Source organism: Streptopelia decaocto (assembly GCF_964273445.1).
Source record: "Streptopelia decaocto genome assembly, chromosome: 1".
Classification (NCBI taxonomy): Eukaryota; Metazoa; Chordata; class Aves; order Columbiformes; family Columbidae; genus Streptopelia; species Streptopelia decaocto.
Genome location: NC_138663.1, coordinates 17,281,821 through 17,304,458, shown reverse-complemented (window position 1 = coordinate 17,304,458; position 22,638 = coordinate 17,281,821). Strand labels below are relative to the sequence as shown.

At 45.8% G+C, this 22,638-nt stretch overlaps 1 protein-coding gene across 1 annotated transcript; it reads left to right on the top strand.

Annotated features, from left to right (window-relative positions):
• The first annotated feature begins 41 nt into the window (after positions 1 to 41).
• Positions 42 to 20,435, top strand: LOC309439223 (histone H2B 5-like). The gene is made up of 2 exons (XM_082051464.1): positions 42 to 259; positions 15,484 to 20,435. Exon 2 carries the CDS (start codon positions 15,516 to 15,518, stop codon positions 15,894 to 15,896), a length of 381 nt encoding a protein of 126 aa, XP_081907590.1. The 5' UTR covers positions 42 to 259; positions 15,484 to 15,515; the 3' UTR covers positions 15,897 to 20,435.
• Positions 20,436 to 22,638: the final 2,203 nt, after the last annotated feature.

Below are 22,638 nucleotides of genomic sequence, written 5' to 3'. Positions count from 1 at the left end.
GGCCGATGGGCGGGCGGCGCGGCCTGGCCCGGCCCGCGGGAGGGCGCGGCGGCGCAGAGCGAGGCGTCCCGCAGGCTCGGCCCGGCCCCAGCGCCCGCGGCCGCCGGGTCCCGCGGTCCGCCCGGCGCGGCGTCCGCAGGTTCTGCGCGGAGCGGCAACGAGAAACCCCCCCAGCCCCGCCGCCGCGCCCGGCGTGCACCTGCCCTGCGCCGCGCCGGCGCCTGGTGCTCGCCGGCGGAGGAGTCCAGACGCCTAGCAGGCAAGATCCTCCATACTGTGCTGGCTCTTTATGGTGCAGTCTGTGCCGCCCTCCGCTATATGCATTGCAGCGGGGATTGCGCTGTGCTGCCATGCAGCCTGTACCGTAGTGCGATGTGCGGGGAGCGGTACCGTGCATTGTGGCAGGAGCGGGGCTTCGTTGTGCTCCGGCTCGATAAATGCACAGACAGGGCGGTAGCTTTGCCCGTGCTTTGCTGTGATCGTAACTAATTGCGCTCCGGTTAAGCGGGGGCTGGAGGCGAACACGTGCCCGGGCCGGGTTGTGCCGGGGCCGCGCAGTGCGGGGCTGCAGCGGGACCGCGGGACAGCGGGGCCGGGGCTCGGCTGGCGGAATGCAGCCTCAGCACACACGCCGGGGAGCCCAGTCCCGTAGGGTCGTTCCTGCGTATGGACACCTCTGTGTCAACACTATGCATGTTTGGTAGTTATTTAGTAGACATACAGGGCTGTGCACCATTGCTCACGCAATGCTGTGTTTGGCACTGCTTTTTGTTAACCTTGATCTCTTCTCCGTAGCTTACATATACAGGGAGTATATGCTTTAAGAAGCCCTGTTATTTCTCATTGCTCTCATGTCCCGTCTTCTGGGTTTGGCAATGCAGGGACTGCCTAACGGAGTGGCTGTTGTGCAGCATAAGGAATATTATACAGTTTTGTAATAGATTTGTTTACCTCAGCACCTGGCTCTAGCGCAGCGTAGAGGAGCCGTGGGTTGCTGCGGAGCATCCTCCAGTGAGTCCCCGGCAGGGATGGCCCTGGCTCTGCTGCTTTGCTCCGGCACATTTGTCCATCTGCAGGGAGGTGACTGATGGCACGTTCTCCGCTCGCCAGTGTCATCGTATTTCACATCATCTCATGCCCTTTGCATGCTGGCTTTGTAACTCTTTATTTTTTGAGATCAAGAATTTATGAATCAAAAGATGGGGGAGTGGAGCCATGTGGAGGCTGAGTCAGATTGTGAAAAAGGAAAGCCAAGTGAAAACGTGCAATTGCATATCACATTTACAAACACCGTTTCATTCATCTCCATATGTTGCTCCTGTTACTACTAATAAAGCTCTGGTTTCTCAGGCTGGTGCTTCCCTGGGAACACCATTTGACCTTCCTGGGGTTTTTACTCTAGAGCCTCCGTAGCAGTTGTGTTGTAGTGTGCTGTTTTCCCAATTATGTTTTTATTACACTGAACACATGTTAATAACAGAAAGAATCTGATAACATTAATGTACTCCCCACACTCTCCTCTTTTGTTCCTATTATTCGATGTGCAAAAGAGTCACAGAGTACTTACCAGCAGTAATTTTTTCCCCTATATACTGGTAAGATTTCCTAATTATGAAAAACAAAGCCTTTTCCCTGAGTGTACACCCCTGTTTGCTTCCTCTTTCTTTCCTCATCCTGCTCACAACACCCAGCTCCATCACGGTAGTTTTGGAGCTGCAGGAGATCTACTTTGTCTACTGAAATATTTCTACAGAAGCCTCTATAGGCAAAGGGAGCCAGAGAGCAAGGTCTGCTTTAGGCATAATGGTGTCTGGGGTTTTCTTCCCTGGCAGGGAGGTATTAACTATGGAGTGTACAGTAATTAATTTAATTCAACATTGGGAGAGAAGAGGAGGAAGGAGGATTATATTGGAAAAAAAGAGTTTTTTTTTTAAAAAAGTTTCGGATATTAAGCCTTAGTGGCAATTTCAATGACCTTCAAGATTTCTATTTTAGACAAAAGGCAGCAACCTAGTACAAGGGTATCGTTTGTCTTCTCCTGGCCCCATCCTTTGTTCTCCTTGGGTTTAGCCTGTCACTTCCCACAGCTTGACTGTCCCTCGTTGGGGCAGCAGCACCTCTCACCCGTGACTCTCCAAAGCACTGTTCTGGCAGGTGATTTTTTTTCTCCAACTGCTCATTTCACATCTTCTCTGGTGAGCAAGGTCTTTCCATCTTCTTATGACCCTCTACCTCTCTCTTGTCTCTGTCTTATTTATGCTTCAGTATTTCTGTCTTTCTAAAGATTGTGCTGCTTACTTTACCTTCTCCCTTTCTCCCTTCTTTCCACTTTTTCTCCACTCACACCTTTTCTCTCATTTTTGTCCTCTTTCATATATCTTCTTCCTTTGTTTTTTTTTATTTCTCCTTTTCTGTCCTGGTTTTTATACCATCTTGCTTTCTCCTTTCTGACATCTCACTTCAGTCCGCTACTTTGCTGTACCTTCCTCTTGAGAATTTTTCCCCACACTTTTCCTTTGCTCATTGTTGTCCCGCATCCTTTCTCCTGGCTTCCATTTGCGCCCATATATGTGCATACATGTGTCCCCACTGCAGATCTTGCGTTCTCCAGCTGAAACAAAGAAATAACTCATGTTGATAGTCTGATCCTATTGCATGCCTTTCTCGGCACCTGAAATACGCAGCTCCTGCCCATCCTCAAACGCACGCATGGGGTAGACTGGAGAATTAAGTATGTGGGAAATGTTCCTAAATTCGGAAGTGAGAAAGCAGCTCGCGCAGGCTGCACTGAGAACAGCGCAGTTATTGTGCTGCCACTGACAGTCCCAGAGGAGAACTGTAACCCCCTGAACTGCTGGCATTTTCTTCACATTTCTGACTTTCTGATTTTTTATCAGAAAAAGTCTACAATTTTAGGTAAGGGACACAACCATCTATTTGAATTATCCAGTGAATCCTAGGCTGATCTAAAACAAGGCCCCACCAAATGCTTTTCTTTTTTTCCCCATTGTTTTGTTTTGTGCATTTGTTAAGCCACTTCTGTGCAGCTATTGGGAGAGAAATGCTTTTTTCCTCATCAGAGATAAGCTCTGCCTCTGAATAGGGCTCTGTGTGGGGCACCCAGAGACTGGGATCTCTGCTGTCAGCTGCTCTTTCTTCTGGAGCCAGAGGGAGAGGAGAGAGCTGTGACTGCAGGATCATATGCGTTGGGTGGGAGACAGAAGAAAAGATGCATAACCCAAAAATGCAACATTAACCTCAGGAGGTAGGGAGTGGAGTTGTTTAATAGTATTTCCCTTTGAATATCACTGACTACAAACAGCATCATTGGAGATCAAGGGCAAACGTTAGATTTTGCTATTTAAATAAGAGTTTTAGCTTAAAAAAAAATCTGATTTAATTTTTAAAATTTTTTTTTGTCTTTCAAAAAGCATACTACTAACTGGCTGGAATGAAAACAGCTTCATCCCACGGATTCCACCTCCGCTTTCTGGCAGCTTACCTGACTCATAAAGAGAGTGGGGAATTTTATATGCTGCCTACATCAGCTCAACATTTTCCTTTGTGGTGAGAGTTAATCACCACCCTTGTCATATTATTTCACCGACCCTCTTGAAGATGTGACCTATCAGGGGGATTGTTTATCTTTCCTTAAAACTTCTTGTATAATAGGTTTGGGTTTTTTTTGTGAATTTGGTGAAAATACACAGGTGGTCCATTGCAGTGAGGTTTTCTGTGTTATTTGCTAAAATCTGGTGTTTATCCCAGGATCAGGGAAGAGGGAGTTTCCATTTGCAGGGGACTGATCTCTGACATGAGGTCAACCTGGAGGGCTGAGATGCCATCAGCTGAAGGTAGAGGACCATCCTTGAGCTAATCACTGCAGGGCGTGTGCGCTGAGGAGAAAACTGGGGTTGTAGCCGTGATGATCAAGGGTTTAAGAGGGCAAGGTTTTGTTGGCAGAGGTAATGTTCATATTAGACCAACAGACAGAATCAGGGCAAAATGGACATGCTTTTGGGCACATAAGATCTGTCCTTATAACCTGTTTGTGTAACCTATATGATCCTGTCTCTTGTGAGGAGTGAGATTGTATGTAGTAGACTGAAAATTGTCAAGCAAAAAATACTACATGAAGGAAGACAGGAAGACGGAAATGAGAACAATGGTGGCAATACCATAGATAGAGTGTGCACAGGAGGCAAAGGAAGAAGGTGTGGGAGGACCTGAAAGTGCTTGTCCAGGAACGCTATTGGGAGTCACAAAGGGGACATGAGTTACCCTGGAAAGTGAGAGGAAGCTTGAGCAGAAAAGCTTGTGACATGCTTGCAGAAGATATTAACAAAATGAGGTGAGGGGAGGAGGAAAGAGCCGAGGCCACTTTGACGGTCAGGGCTTAAAGAGAAATCTCTGTGTGAAGGAGAGCTAGGGAAACCATTTGATGAGTCTCCACATTTCTCTGTCACAAGGTCAGGCAGAATCAAGGAAGGAGAAGGAAAAAATGGAAAAAAAAGAAGAACTGAAGTGAGCTGTTGTCAGATATGGATGAAGGAAGGGCAGAGAAGCTGCTGTCGTGTTGGTAGAAAGGGAGAAGTCCTCCTTGGGTCCTCTGTGTGTACCTGGAAAATGATTGAGTATCAAGTGGGGTGCTACAAGGCAGGAGGCAGGGAGCATCCCATCAGCAATGAGCATCCCATCAGCAACAGCTGATATAAATATGGCTTATTTCCATTCTTGATCTGTATAAGCCTTAAAATGCATTTCAGATACAGCAGCTCTGCCCTGAAGATATGGATGCTGCAGCTATCTCCCCTTCCTGTCACACCTCCCTTTTCCTCCCACACCAAAATTAATCCCCGTATTCTCTCCTCTCCTGCACTGTGGGTTCTCAGCCTGGCTCTGATTGTTCTCATCGACTGCACCTGCCCGATAACCAGAGCACAACTCCAGATAAGGACTCAGGAGTCCCTCGCAAAGATGTGCTGCTTGAAGCAGAGGCACTAATGAGCTCTGCTGGGTGAGCGCTGCCAGAGGCACCAGCAGGGAGGAGAGCAAAGGGCGAGCACTTCATCTGTGAGAAACAGGCTGGGAGACCGTGGCAGTGGGGAAACTAAAGGTGTGGAAGCCTCCAGAGGAAAATGAGTGTGGGAGGATGGAGCCACAGATGGCTAAAAATAACAGTGTGGTATAGATAATGTGGCACTCTGCTGACATTTTAAACCTACTGCCTTTGAAACCCGCCTGTGTTTTGAAAAGCAAGCCTTACGTTTGAATGTTCTAGTTTTTGCTGACCAGCCAGGACCACTGGCATTTTGGGACTGTGACTTTGTCCAGCAACGCCCATGTTCTTCACCGCTGGTCTGGTGGTTGCACCCATGTCTTCAGCAGAGAGCTCTTTGCACCCTTGCCTGATGCAAATATTGACGTATCCCTAATTATGCTTTGATTTCTCTGGAAGGGAAGTGGCCTTTTTTGCCTTGTGTCAGTATAGTGACTAGCACACTAAGTCCATGTGATAATGATGTTATCACAAATTAGAGCTAAATTAAACACTCTTCACAGGCAGTTTGTGTGGTGTGGAGTTTGCACATGGGCTAACCTGGCTTGAAACACTTTTTTATGTTTCTGGCGAACTGCAAGTTTTTCAAGCCCATGGCTGGTCATTCAAAGATGTGTATTAGTCTCTGAAGAAATATCACATGTGGAATGAGACCAAGTGGCAGCAGACTTCCTGGGGCTTTGAATCTCCTGGCACTTGTAATGGGTGTGAGAGAAAGAAGGAAGGAGCAATAAAGAAAAAAATAAAGGAAAGAGAAATGCAAAGTGAAGGACCTCAGTGCGTTTTGAGAATAATTCTTCAGTAGCACAGCAACATACAACAGTGGGGTCTGGTTAATACAGAGCAGTTACTTGCTATTGCCAGAGCCATATGCTAGCAATCCTAAAAAAAGAAAAACATAATTAAAAAAAAATCTGGCTTTGTCTTTGAACTGTGGAAGATATGGGTTTCTTCGTCTTTCTCCCCTCCTCTGTTGCCCTCATCCTCCCACTTCCAAGTAAGGATGTGAGGTTCCTTCTTCTCGTCTCCAGTGTAAATTTATCCATGAACATTTAAAGCAGTTTACTGTCAGTGCTTGTGCCAGCGTTTACTTTTGCCTTCAATAACTCTTGTGTCCGTAGTGCTCACCCCTCCTCTATTTCTGGAGTGCAGCCAGCTCCCCTCTTCAGCGAAGGGGCTGTCCCAGCCACGCTGTTCTCTGTCCTCCCATGGAGCAGGCTGTGTTTTCCTGCTTGGTGCAGAAGATGACCTCCAACACTCAGAGGACTCTCCGTCTGTGGCAACGTGATCTAGTGGCTGCAGCAGAGGAAGGTGTCAGCAGTCCTTGATCCTATTCCTGATCCGGTTATTCGATGATGTGAGCTCTCGAGAAGGACATTTATCTTTGTTTCCCCACAGGCTTCAGTAATAGTCACGCATCTCCATTTTACAGTAAAATTGCTATTACCATGCCAAATTAATTATTTAAGCACACATTACAATATTTTGAGTATCCTGTAGCAATGAAATCTGACTCTGCCACCCACTGTCTTCTAGCTTGTGGCATGGCACGATATGCAGTCCTTCTGGATGTACCTTTGTGGTACCCACGCTCCTGCAGTTACACTCTGCTTTACAGCCATGATAAAGCAGCTTTCATATGTTCCTGACTTTTTCATTAATTGCATGCTTTCCACTAGTGTTTTTTGTTGGGTTTTTTTTTAATCATTTTCAGGACGTGCTGAGCTGTGAGTAATGGGAAACGACAAGTGAAGTTATAGACTCTCATTTAGGAGGAATGTCAGTCATGATTGATGGCAGCTGCACACATCATGCCCTTCCTGCCTCTTTCCCCACATGTAGGAGGAGAGCTGGTGGTGCTCGCTGCCTGGGTCTGTTGAGCATACGTGCATTAGACCCACATGCAAGGTGTGAAGGTTGTTAAAAAGTTTTGCTGGGCTTCTTTCACCCCGTCATTGAGAACATGGTAATACTTACATTGTGATGTACCTATCACATCACTCTTAAAAGCTTTAATGACCTTGGTCTGATCTTCAGTCTAATTTGGTAATACAGCTTTCCACTTCAGCATTGTTTTCTATCCATGCGTATTATTCCCAGTCAACATGGTATGGCCAGAGTAAACATTTTGGTGTACAGTTCCTGTTGTTGTTTCTTCTTGCTACACAAATTATCTGCAGCACTGGAAAAAGTCACAGAAACCTACTGAAACCTGGGGATGGAGTGTGCGGAGGAGGTGCCACATGTGTCTGCATTGGTTCCTGCCTTGACAGAAGCAGCTCTCATCTCCTGGGGCTTCTCCCTCTCCCACCCACATTCCCCTCATGGCCTGCAGGTGTTGGGCTGTAGCTTTTCATGGTTTTGGCCGTGGCTGAAGTAGCACCTTTTAAATGGATGCCTGTTTCAGCACCAATGAAAATAGTCAAGAATTTTGATAATTCTCCATTATTACATAAAAATAGTTTGCTTAAATGCCATAGTAGTTCTTTAGCTGTATTATCATTACTAGTTTAGAGACCGTAGCTCCATTGTAGAAGGAGTTATTTAGATACAAGAGACTAAGTAAGTATATGGTCTTCTGCTTTCCCAGAGAAACTGAAATAATGAGGCCAAAGATCAAGTGATTTTCATTTTTGTTAAGCACAGAGCAATTTATTTTAAATCTATGCTTTTTATTTTCAGTAACACAGGATGTCTTGTAAAGCAGCTTTCTGACGTGTAATGGGTCACTAGTACTACAGACCCTGGCCACCTATGATTTTTGCTCTCACACCCATCTCCAATCATCCGTACTTTGAAAATCACAGAGAAGGTTTGTAGAGCTTGTGATGCTGCCAAGTAGCTGAGCTGCTGCGGTGCCTTGCTTGCTTCTCCTGCCCAGCAGCATTGCTCCCGGTCAGCTGGAGACCCTCTGCCTGTAAGTCATAGCGGGCTCTGACCTCTCCCTGCCTTCAGAGCAACTTTGCTGAATTAGTCTAAGGACAGGAGCTAAATGCTGCACCAGGACACAAAGGTGCTGCTGACGGGTTCACCTCCGGTGGGTCTGATTGAGTTGAAGTGGGTACAAAGGAAACAGAAGCCGGTTGCTTATAGAAAGGATTCGTGGCAGAAACAGCAAGTCCTGGTGAGTTTGAAACTTGGAGAGGAAGCTTGTGCTGAAGTTTGTTTTTATTAACGTTTGGACTTATTGATAAAACCTCATGAAGGGAGCGAGCCTGGTTGCGTTTCCTGTTGGACTGTGTTAGTGTTGAGGGCTTTCCAAGGACGGCTGGGATAGTACAGGTTTCTCTTAAACACTGGCAGTCTTTGAGGGAAAGCTGACTGGAGTGTAATTGTAGCAAATGCTGGTACTGGGTGTACTCTCTTAAACATTTAACAGGTATTGATCTACAGGAAACATCATTTCTCCTTTTTGCATTTATTGGGTCCTGTTGGTCAAGCATGTAGATCAGAGAGATTCCAAAGCAGGTAGCTAATGAGCGTTGTTATAGAGAGCAGATAAAAGTCATGCTAAAGCTTAACTACTCAGTTATTCACCGTAATAAAACCCTGATAACATGTGGAGTCTGATTTTTATAAAATACTGAGCCTCCTGGATTCCAGTGGAAATCAATGTCAGCTGTTGGTGCTAAACGTCTCTAAACATCATGCTTGTGGTTTTATAGACAAGTTAAACCCTGTTGATTTCAGGTAGTCCTTTAATCACAGTAAGAAGAGTAGTATTTAGCCTCCTGACAGTCATTCTTGCCGTACTGTGTCCCTCTGTTGCTCTGCTTGGCTCATGAATAAGATTTTATTTTCTTTAAAAAATAAGTGTATGTTCTCTGCTGGGAGCTGTGATTCAGGGTCCTGCTCCTTACTTTGTACATAAGCCTCTCTGATTGATACCCCCACAACCCCAAGATGTACTTGCAGCTTGAGCAGAAGTTGCACAAGTTGCACAGTTGCTGGTGATTAAAGATCTGGTTTCTAAAATCATAAATGGAAAATCTCAAAAAGAGAAAATAAAGGGTTACTGTAAGGATATCCTGTACTGAAGTCCCAAGCAGTGAGTTAACACAAGCCATGATAAGAAGAGGTAGCACCCAGCATATCTCAGTGCTCTCTTCTGCTTGTATTTCTTCTAAAGCTGTAGAACATAGTGTACCTGTGTTAGGGGGTGAGTTTGCAACATTTCTGTATACATTAATGAGGAGGGGACATCTTCAATTTTAACATATTTTCATGGTTCAACACGCAAGCATAAATCTCTTCACTAGATGAATTGCATGTGTGTATCCAAAGTTAAAAGTTAACCATTTAAATGATAACTTTACTGGAGCAATCGTATAAAAAGCAGGAGAACATATGGGGCCTTACTATTGACACTGAATTACCTAGGAGGACATCTGGCATCCTGAAACTGATCTCTATGCCCTTCTACCATGAGAAGAAATCAGGCATTTCAGACTAGTTTACCTTATTCTAGGAAATTTTCCTCCTCATTACTTCAGAAGAAAGTAAATTATTACTTCACCATCACATGCTGGACAACATACCAAGAGAAGAATTATTTTCAGTCCAAAATATGAGTATCAGTTTTTGCACATGAGGCAGCATCACTGATGTCTCACAGTGACTCATCACACTTCTGATCTGCTTTACTGCCTAGGGAGAGCTTGCTAACAAATAATAATAAAATATCTGCTTGTTTGCTCAGGCATTACTGGCACCTGTAGGATGAACAAATTCTTGTTTAATAAGTTCCAGGTAGATCACCATACATTATAAAAGGGAGGGGATTTGCAGTCTGCACAAATAGCTATTCCAACAACAGTCATTTGCTGACATCTGGAAATTTGTGAACTGCTTTACCAGATCTGCTGTCTGTGCTCTTACAAGCATTTTGGAGCAGATGAAGCCATTAGAAAGCCTTTTTCTTTCAGTGGAAACATTGCTTAATTTGTTGCTCTTCTTTGTGTTTCAGAGAGAGTAAAACAAAAAGCAGCAGCTTTTTATATAAAATTATAAACAAATATTTATATAAAATTATATATATATATTTATTTATATAAAATCATAACTTTACGTTTCCTGACATGCAGGATTAAAGCCAAGTTTTCTTTATTTTATATAGCAAGAGAAACTAAGGAGAGGGACAATAATTGCACAGAACTAACAGGGTACTCCTATGTAAGGGTCAGCAAGACCCCCTTAGCTCTCATTTACTCTAGCAAGGATTAAAACAGATCATGGGAAGATTAGCAAATATCAGATGTCTGAAAAACAAGAGCTTGAATGTTTAGTTTTTCACCAAACACCCTAAGAGCAAAGTGCTGGTTATAGAAATGTAACTTTTATGGCTGATTAGCAGATTACAGCAAGGAGGCAGCCTGGTGGGCATGGGGATTTACAGGGGATGCCACAGAGCTCATCACAGCAAGGACGGCTTTTAATAAGAAAAAGAAGGAATAACAGAGTGCTGTTTCCAGCCCTGCATGAGGAGGGGTCAGAAAGGCCAGCTCATAGGCACCCGTGGTCACCCACGCACACTGCTGGCTCCAGCTTGGGACTGGCCCTGTAGACTCAGCAGCAAGGCCAAAAATGAACAAAAATGCTGTGGGAGCTTCCCTGGCGGTGTCTCTCTCCATCAATGTATCAGGCTTAGGGAAAACAGAGACAGCTTCAGGCTTCACGTGGGGTTTGTCAGCGGAGCTTCTCTCCCATCTCAGATCTGAGAGACTGTGGTGATTTGTGTTTTGAATATGTTTTCAGTTCATTTTCCTTTTAATGATGCTGAAGAAAGGGGTGTCAACACAAAGGAAGATGTATCTGTCACTCCACACCGCTCTGGTTTCCAGCAGCAGGCAGGATGCTGCTTGGAGATGGTGCGAAATATACTCTGGTTGGTTTTGTCGTTGATTTTCTGAGGAGGGAAGAAATGCCAGCACCGATAACTGATGGACTCAGAGCATACAAAGCTGTAAAGAAAAAAATGTGGCCAGAGATTTTCCTCAAAATCCTGAAACCTTCCAGATGTCACTGTGATGCCTCAGAGTGCCTCCTCCTGCACAGCCATACCCTATGTCCCAGGGACCTGGGTGGCTTGGACCTAGAGACCAGCACCGTCTCCCCTCCCTAGGGGTCCTTGTGGGAGTCTGTGGCTGCGGTATCCCATGGTAAGTGTCATAAAGCACGTTCTGGCTGCGAGGTACCCAGCTTCAGGCTCCAAGAGTCACAGAACAGCTGAGGCTGGAGATTTCTCTGGAGAACATTCAGTCCAGCCCATGCTAAGAGCAGGGCCGGCTGCTGTGGATTGCTCACATCCAGAGCCAGTTGGGTTTTGAGTATCACCAAGGATGGAGACCCTGTGACCAATCTGAGCAACCTGTGCCAGCGCTTAGTCACCCTCACAGCAGAAAATTCCAGCATGATAGCAAACACAAAAATTAATAATTATTAACCTCTTCAGGTTTTTATTATTTTGTTTTAATGAGGGAAAAATATGCAACTATTTTCATGAAAATAAACCATTTTTTTAAAGGTCACTTGGTTTTCCTTCAGGAAGCTCTCCATATGGGCACTTTGGGAATCATCTCACTTCTTCTGTCTCTACACTAGAGCAGCACCTGCCTGTGGATTGTGTTGCCCCGTTGACAGAAGGGTTGGTGATACTGTTGGCCGTTATTGACATTATTTATTTAACACCTAGCAAACACAGTCGGGCTCCTTGTGCTAGGCACTGCCCAAACAAACTGGAAGGAAGACAACCTGTTCCCAAAGAAGCTGTTATTTACCTGTTAAACAGTAGGCTGCAAAGAAACGGGTGGAGGGCCACAAGGACGCTGAACCTTTTGTGCCAATCCCTGATCTTTGTCATCATCACTTCCCTCATCACGGCTGTACACAGGAGAAGAGTGAGATCCTGGCTGTGCTACCCAAGAGCGTTAGCGGGTCAAATGGACAGAGATGTCCTGTAGGTGTGATCTTTTTCTGGAGATATAAAATCACTCTGGTGGCTTTCAAATGCTGTATTCATTTTTTAAAAGCTGCAGTATGAGTGCACTTAACAATTAATATATATTTTAGAAGGGCACATTTTTTAAAAAGCCTAAGAAATAGTCATCAGCATTTTTCAGTTGCAATGTTTTTCAGGCAGGAAATCAGCTCAAGAGAGAAAGAAGCAAGTGCACAGTTATTTCTTCTCTTGGAAGAATGCCTTTCCATTGAAAAGACGTGTTTTTGAGTCTGCAAACAAGAGCAGTAGGGGATTTCTTTTCCTGACTTTGCTTACCAAGTAGAAGAAGAAAAATCACAGTTTCACAAGAGGAAGAATGTGCAGTGGTTAAAAGGGTGCAGGTATCAGTTTTGAAGGGTGTCCAGGACTTTCAGGGCAGTCCAGCACTTGCCTTTCCAAATGCCTCCAATGGGAAGAATGCCCAGAAAAATTAAGGACATGAGGTGGCAGAGTGAAGCAGATAGTTTGGTGAAAATCATCTCTTCGGAGATTTTAAAGAAAAGGTGAGAAGCTGATGTAGGAGGGCGCTCCTAGACACCCTCAAAGCAAAGTGTCATTGTCCGTGGTTTTCAATGTAGCTCAGCTCACTGGACCATGAAGCTGTGCCAGGGCTGAGCTCACCTGAAGGAGAACTACTCTCACAATGTGAGAAAAAATACCCTGTTTTTAACTTTAAAAAGTCAGCAAAATATGTTAGTTTATGATTGCCAGGTGTATAACCACATATGTTATAACCACAGGTTTCCTGAAAGTAGGAAAACACATTAATGCTCATAAACCAAAGCCAGCTAGAAGAAAGCATCAACAACTTTCAATACATTTGTTTGGGGTTTTTATTATTTTCTTTTTCTTCCTATCCTCCATACTTGATATTAGGTTGCTAGTTATTCGAGGGATTTGAAAGAGTTTTATATGTATTTACCCAGTTTTTTGGTTTTGTTTTAATATTTGTATGCTTTAGTCATGAGAAGTTTGAGGTCCTAGTGCAGCAAGGAGCTGGTGGTGTTCTTGCAGCCTGTTACATGACATTTTCTTGCATGCTGGCCTTTTCCAGCTAGTTAGACAACATCCCATTTTGAAATGACAAAATGCTTCTTTTTGCAAGATGAAGCAAAGTAAACTTGAACGAGCCTCTCAGGCCTCACAAAGGCAAAACTCCCGTTAATGGCAAGGAAGAAGCTGTTTGAATAAAAACTCAGTGCTGAGGAAGAATCATGGAATCATTTCGGTTGGAAGAGACCCTCAGGATCATCGAGTCCAACCACAACCTAACTCTAGCACTAAACTATGTCCCTAAGAACCTCATCTAAATGCCTTTCAAACACCTCCAGGGATGGTGACTCCACCACTTCCCTGGGCAGCCTGTTCCAATGCCTGACAACCCTTTCTGTGCAGAAATTTTTCCTAATATTCAATCTAAGCCTCCCCTGGTGCAACTTGAGGCCATTTCCTCTTGTCCCATCACTTGCTACTTGGGAGAAGGGACCAACCCCCTCCATGCTACAACCTCCTTTCAGGTAGTTGTAGACAGTGATAAGGTCTCCCCTCAGCCTCCTGTTCTCCAGGCTGAACGGCCCCAGTTCCCTCAGCTGCTCCTTATCACACTTGTGCTCCAGGCCCCTCACCAGCTTCGTCACCTCCTCTGCACTCTCTCTAGTACCTCAATGTCTTTCTTATGGTGAGGGGCCCAAAACTGAACACAGGATTCGAGGTGGGGCCTCACCAGTGCCCAGTACAGTGTCACAGGTGCCAGCTTTCACCTCTCACCAGGCGGGTGTTCGGGAGGGCTCTGGTGGAGACATTCCCTCCCTGCTCCCTGGCGTCCCACCAGTGCCCACCTGCCCTTGCGGTGCTCAGCGGTGCTCAGCGCTGCCCTTCGCCCAGCACAGAGCACAGCCCAGCGTTGGTGCTTCGTAGGGCAGAGCAGCCAGCAGCAGCCCTGATGCTTGCTGCAGGCAGAAGGCAGAATCTCACCTCCTCAGAATTTGGAGCCACGAAGTTTTCTCACATGGTTTGGAAGCAGGAGATGGTATCCATCAAGATGTGGGCTTCTAAATCCAGCCTCAGCATTGAAGACAGCTGCTCCCACAGGGAGCAACCGCCAGCTTCTTGTAGACTTGGTTACAACACAGCTGCTGTGTCTGGCTTTGGCCACAGGCGTGGGCACCAGTGGAAAAGCCAGGCCAGAGGGCGGCATCTGACAGAACCCGAGGGAATGGCAGGAAAACGTGCCAGGGAAGATTTAGGTTGGACATTAGGAAAAGGTTCTTCCCCCAGAGGGTGGTGGAGCACTGGAACAGGCTCCCCAGGGAGGTGTCACAGCCCCAAGCCTGACAGTGTTCAAGAAGAGACTGGACAACACCCTCAGACACATGGTGTGAACTGTGGGGTTGTCATGTGCAGGGACAGGAGATGGACCCGATGATCCTTGTGGGTCCTTCCAACTCAGGACATTCTATGAATCATTCAAATCTCACTCCTTCCCGAGGAGGAGAGGCAGGGCTGGGCGTGCAGCCGTTGCTTTGTCACAGGCACCATTTAGGTCCCTCTCTGATGCTGTGTGTGTGCAGACCATATGTTACAGCCCAGCTTTCTCTCTCCTGTTTACTTCTATCCATTTTCCCATGTGCCATCAGCCCTGAAGCTCTTTTTTCTCTTTCAGTCTCTCTTGGCCAGCAGAGTGTAATTCCTGGGTCATCTTCAAAGGAGGCACAGAGCAGTAAAAGTCCAAGCCCTGGGGTGATGCTGGAAGCTGATCCTCCAGCAAAGCCTAAAGAAGCCTTGTTTTTCAAGGGAGCTCTCAAATACCCTCTGAAACACAAAACCATTTACCAGGTTACAAGTTATTCCCTCAACCCACACAGTAAAACACATGTAAATCTGTAGTGTAGAGGAGATACCCAGTGTTATGACTATCTTTCTGTTAGCACACTAACAGACAAGAGCAGTCAGCTGTCTCTTGGAGCCAGTAGGTAGAGTCTATGGAGATTGTAATGACAGTATACAATTACTTTGTCCAGTCTCATGTGAAGGTGGTTTCAATGATATTTTGCAACAGTCTGCAGCCCATTCCAGCAAGATTTAGTTTAATCCATGCTGCAGTTAGTGCTTTCTTTGGAGCAGCAATGTTCTTCTCAGAAATATGTTCACCCTCAGCCTGTATTTACAGAATAGATGCCAACTAGGCCTGGGTTCAACAATGTTTACAAGGCCAGTGTTATGGGGATTTAAACAGAATACAACACAAAAACATACACAAACCAGAGCAGTTCTCACTGGCAGTTAAAAAATGTTTTCACAGGGTCATGGGGTGTTTGTCTCAGGTTCAGGGATGTGGCTTGTCTCCAACTTAGGGTCTCTCATCTTTCAGTAAAACCACACTATAGAAGAACAAAAAATAATTTGATTTTTTCGTTTTCTTTCCAAGCCACTCCCAGACCCAGAGAAAGATCTCTCAGGATGCCGGAGCCAGCAAAGTCCACCTCTGCCCCAAAAAAGGGGTCCAAGAAAGCTGTGACAAAGACCCAGAAGAAGGGCGATAAGAAGAGACACAAGAGCAGGAAAGAGAGCTACTCCATCTATGTCTACAAGGTGCTGAAGCAGGTCCACCCTGACACCGGCATCTCCTCCAAGGCCATGGGCATCATGAACTCCTTCGTCAATGACATCTTTGAGCGCATCGCTGGAGAAGCCTCCCGCCTGGCCCACTACAACAAACGCTCCACCATCACCTCCCGGGAGATCCAGACAGCCGTGCGCCTGCTGCTCCCGGGAGAGCTGGCCAAGCACGCCGTCTCGGAGGGCACCAAGGCCGTCACCAAGTACACGAGCTCCAAGTAGCCAGACGCCACCTCTCCAACAGGACCATCAAGCACCAGACCCTCTGTGCAAGCAGAGGTAGGCAGTCACGGTCCGGATAAACGTCACAGCTATTATCCACCACAATTCACAGCTTTGGGATGGGCATGAGAAGCTGTCTAGTGGAAGAGGGGACGGTGATCTGGATGTCAGCTGATTTTCATAATCTGTTTGGAACATGTGATGGTTTCTGCAAGGCTGATGGAGGAGGCCTCTGCTTTCACATCTCATCCGAAGGACTGACTGACTGCAATATATCCAAACTCTCCTCTGTGCTTGGCAAATGTGCATGTTTGGCGTTGGCAGGGGAGACTGACAGCGGCAACACAGAGAGGCCGTCTCTGAAGTCTTCCTGTTTGGCTGCTCTCTCACAGTCATCCAAGATGGGCATCGAGGAGTCAGCACTGGTCTCCTCTCCCTCGTAGCCCAGATCCATCCTGGTGTGCAGCAGCACAGCCCACCCTGTGCTGGCAGAAGTGGCATCGACAGCTACTGGGCACGAGCTGTAGAATAAAATCCATATTGATTCAACAGCTTTCTGTGCTTGACAGCCTGTTTTAAAGAGCAAGCCTGGCAGGCAGGCAGATGCCTGGGCTGGTACCAAGCACTTGTCCTCCACATCACTCCTGAGGGATGAGCCATCGAGCAGGCTGAGGGTGCCAGCGCTGGAGCTGCCTGCTCCCTCCCACCTTGTGTCAAGGCAGATGGATGGACAAGGGGGGATGTTGGGACTTGGTTGCTACCTTCCCTGGCTGCTGCTTTGCCTGCTTTAGGACTTGCTTTGATGCGCAAGACCTTGCTAATTCTGCTGCTTTTCAAAGACTTTTCCTGCCTCAACACTACCTGGGCATTCCCTTCCACCATAAGCATGGGTGAGATGGGCTGATGCCCAAGGGGTCCACTCTTCTGTGGGCGCTGGGGTGGTGCAGGACAAACAGCACAGAGGTGCTGGGAGGGGACTGAGGATTTGGGAAGGCATCTGGAGTGGGAGCAGAGGTGGTTAATTCAGCCTGGGGGAGAGGCAGCTGCCTTCCCTGCTTTATTCACCGGCTACAAAGCAAAAGCAAAATGTGGGCTGGGTAGATATGCAGGGACACTTGCTGGCATCCCAGTGATATTTTAAAGATTAAATAATTTTAAACTACTTCAGATATACTCCCCACGTCTTCCCAAATTCCACAATAAGGTAAGCAATAATAAAATGCTTGTAAAAGCCATAGAGATTAGTGGAAGGATGTCTTGGTTACAGGTTTATCTTCCCAAACTGCTGGATAGCAGAAAAGCATGTGTAGAACTGGTGTGAAGTTGAAACTTCCTACTCAAAACATAAAATTAGCCAACATTAAAAACAAAATAGCAAAATCTGTGGTAGGCAGTAGCACTCAGATAAAAAATATTCATGTCAAAAAATAACAACTGCTTTCTGCAGTTTATTCTGCAAATAAAAAGGACAGCAAAGACACAGGATCCAGAACTGAGTGCAGGTTCTCCCCAAACCCCAAGACCTTGCTTTTAATTGAAAGGTAAATTCATACCCTGAAATAGCAACCTTGCAGTACATCTCTCGCTTTCCCCGACCTTTATCTCTACGTTGTTTCACTTTTCAAAGTGATGTGAAGCCTTGCCAAATTTATGTTGCTTTTGGAGCTGAAGGTCTCTGCAGCTCTAGAAGATTCAGTTATTTCTTGTTTTTACAACAGCATGGCAGTCATTTTCCAGCTGGTCTGAGGAAAGCACCGTGTGGACCTGCTCAACCAAGAGCACCCCAGAAGCCCGAGAGCAGTGTGGGGTCTCGTGTGATCTCTATGCGAGAATGAAGGTCAAGTTGCTGATGGCCTGCTCCCATCCTGCTGCTTTGAATTTGAACACCCCACACCCGAAAACAGCCTTTCCTCCGATACTTTGCTCAGTGACAGCACACAGCCGTGTTTCATACCTTAATGGCAGCAGGAATGTCTGTTGATCTCTTTCAGAAAGAGCAAAAGCCAGTTCTCCAGGTGTCAGCGCCCACAACAAGCAGCTCCCAGCAGCCGTACCTGTACTCAGTAGCATTCGTAACCTTTGGAGGTGACAGCTTAGCATTTCCTTTTGTTTTCCAATCAAATAGTCAAAATCAGATACCAAAGATGAAAATGTACCAGTGGTGTGCCTGGAGCCACCATCCTCTCCTACTATAAATCAGCAGGTGATGCAGAAGGGGAATATAGAGAGTGAAGGGCTGGCTGGCAGCACTGGATGGAGCTTTCTCTCCCCGTCCCTATGACCTGCAGGTCAGAATTCATCCCCTTGGGAATGGAAGGTAGGAATTCAGAGTGGAATAAATCTGCTCCCATTCAAGCAGTGTGTGCGAGCCAGGACACACACCTCCCAGGATTACCTGGCACAGCCTCTAAATCCTCACTCTTTCAAGCAGAGTGGAGTCCTGCCCCAGTCTCTGCAGGCTGCAAGAAATCAGGAAAATAAAATGAGTCATTGTCCCTCCAGAGACTCCTGGGCAGCTCAGGGAGCTGGGGACAAGGCTGGGTGCTCAGGCAAGAGCTGCTGGCCCCGTACACACACTCACAGGACTGGTCTCATTTTCTTCTGACACTGTTGCCACTTTCCATTATTTGCGATTGCTTCAGAGAGAGCAGAAACAGTAATTTAAGGCTATAAAAATACTTGAAGGCTTAAAGATGATTTTTATATTGTCTAAAGCCAGGTGACTGAGAGTGGTCATCTCTATCCATTTATAGTTTAGGCTGTCATTTCACACATCATTTGCTCTTCACTTTCCCATTGTATCACTTTTTTACTTGCCCCTGACAATGCAGAGCACAGGATTGAGGAACTGGTCTAGGTTAAAATGAACCTTTTATTTTTTCTTGCAAGCTTCATTTTAACCCAGTTCTGGTGGCTGCTCTGATCTGTCACTGTCATACAGACACTTGTGCCAGCCAAGAGAAGGGCTGGCCTGGGAAAGGCAAGGCTGGCATAAGTCAGGACTGCCCTAGAAAGCAGTTGGGAAATTAACGGCCTTAGCATCAAAAGGGAAATGAAGAAAGGAAACCTGTGTTTCCTGCAATGGTCCAGTTAGCAGAACAGACGTGGCTTTTAAATGCACTGCTAGAGCTGTTACCCTTGTAGTGTCCCACAAGCAGTTTCTCTGACAGTCCTGACACTGGAAATCAGACACATCCCATTCCTGCAGATCCCAGAGAACTGAAGTGTTGCACAAGGGAAAGGGGCAGATTGGGAAAAGGACTCTGGTCCCCTTCAGCCACCAAACCACAGTGGTTGGAGGCTCCTCGTTCAGCAGGCAAATAGCGTGCCCTTCCCACAAACACCTGCTGCTGTATAGGCATATGCTTACAGCAGTTTAGCAGGAATTATTTTGACTGTGATGATCTAGACTGAGCCTTAAAAGTAGAGGCAATAGAAAATGGACTAAAAGTTCAGGCATTGAGTGTCCATTCGGTCAACTGAGGTGTGGCATATTCCACAGTTCCCTGGTAAGAAGATCTGCTGCAGAAAAGGGGTTCTGCACTTCAGGACCTGTTCTTTTAAAAAACCTGTATTTTCAGCTCTGGACCCGACAAAACATTTTAAAAATTAAGATGATATAATGAGCCCTACTGACCCTACCCCTACTGAAATCCTAGCAGCATCTCTGAGACTTTCCTGTGTTTGGCCAGTTAAAAAAAAATCAACTGCAGATTGGAATTTGGAAAAGGAAGATGAAAAAGTGTGATATAGCCTTGATATTAACCTCATACTAACCCATGGAGGTCACTGCACTGAGTTGTTTGTTTTCATGTAGAATTCATGAGAGAAAATTAGCTGCTATAGATCTACTCCTGATTTTCCACCCTATTTCCCTAGAAGGCCTTACAGTCTATCTGCCTTTCATGGCAGACCTCAACCTACAGAAGAACTGAGTGGCCATGTGCACAGAAGTTTGCTCCTGCTCAGGACAGACAGGTCGTCAGTCAAGCATGGGGAAAACAAGAGTAGAAACAAGTGTGGAGGATGGTGCCTGTCCTGGACACCGTGGTGTCCTGGGAAGGGATGCTGAGCTGGGCCCACGGAAGAGCCCTGCCCAGAGGAGCACATGGCTGTGTCTTCTTCTGCCCAGCTGTGCGGAGGGAGCCCCAGGTCCTGGCCACCCCTGGCATCAAGCTTGGCATGGCCTCTGCACAGCCCTCAGCATTTGTCATAGCGTTTCCTGACTCTTTACATCCAGACAAAATTGTTTACAGGGAAAGAAAGAATGTCAACTAAACCATAAAAATCACTTGCTGCCAGAATTTTGGGAGTTCCCCAGGCCCAGGACCTGGGGAGCAATCTCTCATGCTTACTCTCCATGCATGGTATCTTGTGGGCTTATGTACACAGAGTTTTTCTGACAGAAGTGTTACATCAAGTATGATCTGTGTTATATTACTGCTGGTTTATGACTTATCTTACAGCTAATTACCTGTTTTCTGTTAAATGTACAAATAAAAGGTAAATGCCAGCCTGTTGAAAGTCAGGCGAGACCCAGCTCTCAGGATGTCTTTGCTTCTGCCGTGACACTGGGGCCCCAGAAACGCTACATTTTTCTTTCTGCATTGTATTTCTCTGTGACTTGGGGTGAGACCTGCTGCCCTTTCAGCAGATTCGGAGCCTGGCTGGTCCTGGCAGAGGGTCAGTCAAAAACCCCACCACCAAAGGGATGTCGCGAGGCCTTGTGGGGTGTCACCTCAAACATGGGCACAGCATGAGTGTGTGTGCGTTTTCAAGCCCTTCCAGCGAGCTTGCCCAGGGCAGAGCCAAACCTGCAACCTGTCCTTGCCCCACTCCTGTTTGGGGTGCACTCTGCCTGGCACCTGTCCTTTAACCCCGAAGGGGCAACATTTTTGGCTTGCACAGACTGAGCACTGTGAGATTCTGTGGTTGGAAAAGTGGTTTATACATATTCAGAATTACCATTTATCTGAATTAACAATTGCTGCCACTAGAAACATCTTCCCTTGTACTAGAGAAGTTTATAGTCAACAAACATGGAATAAGATGTAGCACCTGAAAATCCCAGGAAGAGAAATACCTTCCTTCTAAAGAATGATTGGAAAATACACTCAAGTGAAACCCTGACCTGCTGGACATCAGCATGATAATGCAGTCACTGGAGTGGGAAATGCACGTGGCACGCTAGGTGCTGTGAGCTGGAGAAACAAGCTAAGGCTTCAGATAGGGCATATAGCACTAATCAGAGGTTAAAACATTTAGTCTCTTTAAAGACAGACTCATAAGCTTAACATAATTGGGAAAAAGCCATATGTGGATAAAAACCTCCTTATAACTAACTGACCTGAAGTGTTTATTTCCAAAGAAATAAATTATACTACTTCTAGTGCTGACTTCCGTTTTGATACCCCTTTGCAGAGCAGCACCCACAATGCACTTTTGTAACAGAGGTGATACCTGGGCCTTGGGAAAGCCCAAACCAGCTTAGAAAAGATAGAGTGTAACCTATGGTCATGCCCCTTAGGATGCTGGGAGATAAGTAATTTTGTTATTTATTTATTCAGTTATTATTTAGTTATTATTGTCTTTAATTATTCAAAGACTGTTAGTTGGACTCAGATGCCACATGGCTAAGGGTGTTGGCAAAACCAGATACAAGAACTCAGGAGCATAAAAGAAACTACGAGAGAATGAGGTTCAAAATATGTAAGAAGGAACAGCACTTCATGCGACAAGTAGTCCACCTATCAAGCCCTTTGTCAACGGATATTGGAGAACTTACAGTTTGGTTCAACAACAAATTAATGAGAGAGAAATGCACTGAGAGTTGCTAAACACATATAAACTATGCTGAAAAGGATGAGAAGCTGTGAGAATAGGGGGAGTATGTTATTATATGTATCTGCTCTGTTACTACAGTCTTTCTTGCCCATTCTCTCATAGCCACTGCTGGAAACAAGATTTTGGGTTGATCCAGGTTGTCTACATAAATTCATGTACTCTCTCCCTTGTACTACACAGGAAGGTTTTGGGCAGTTTTCTTAGGCCTCTGATGCTTAGAAGAAAGCACTAAAGACAGCTTTTTATCTTCCTTTCCTACATGGCTCCTGCACTTGCCTTGGTGGTTGTGTGCTTTGTGTTAGCCTGGTTTACATGAAAGATGTAAGAGATGTTTTGTTTCTAAAATAGTTAAGAGTTAATAAACACAGATGGCGTGAGAAAGGGAGAGGAATGGAGCTTCTGCTTTCTCACATAAATGAGAGCTGTTCTCAAAGATATTTCTCATTTTCTCCTTTGAAGCAGTTGATTTTAAAAAAAAATACACAATTTTCTGCCTTTTAATGTCCATAATTATAATTCCCCCAACAAAATTTTCTTTCAGAATTCATTCAGAAAAAAATTCTTATAGATTTAACTTTCTTATAAAGACAGAGGAAGATTATAATAGTAAATGGGAAGACTGATAAGAATGGGGAGGGAATGGCAACGGCTTGGTGTGAGGCACCAGAAGGGGCCAAAGGCAGGAGACTATAAGTGAATGCTGAAAGAGTGGCAGGCTCTGGTGGGACCTCGCTGAGGAGCACACCAGGATGCCAGCACACACAACGTGCAGGAAACCAAGAGGGGGAGAAAATCCTGGTAACCCCCAGAGGTGGAGCAGGATGGACAGTGTAGGTGCTGCCAGTATGGCATATCCAAAGCCAGCACGTGGTCACCAGTCTAAGGGAAACCCAGGAAA

Coding starts and splice junctions, on each gene's coding strand:
- LOC309439223 (XM_082051464.1), top strand. CDS start 15,516: ATGCCGGAGCCAGCAAAGTCCACCTCTGCCCCAAAAAAGGGGTCCAAG.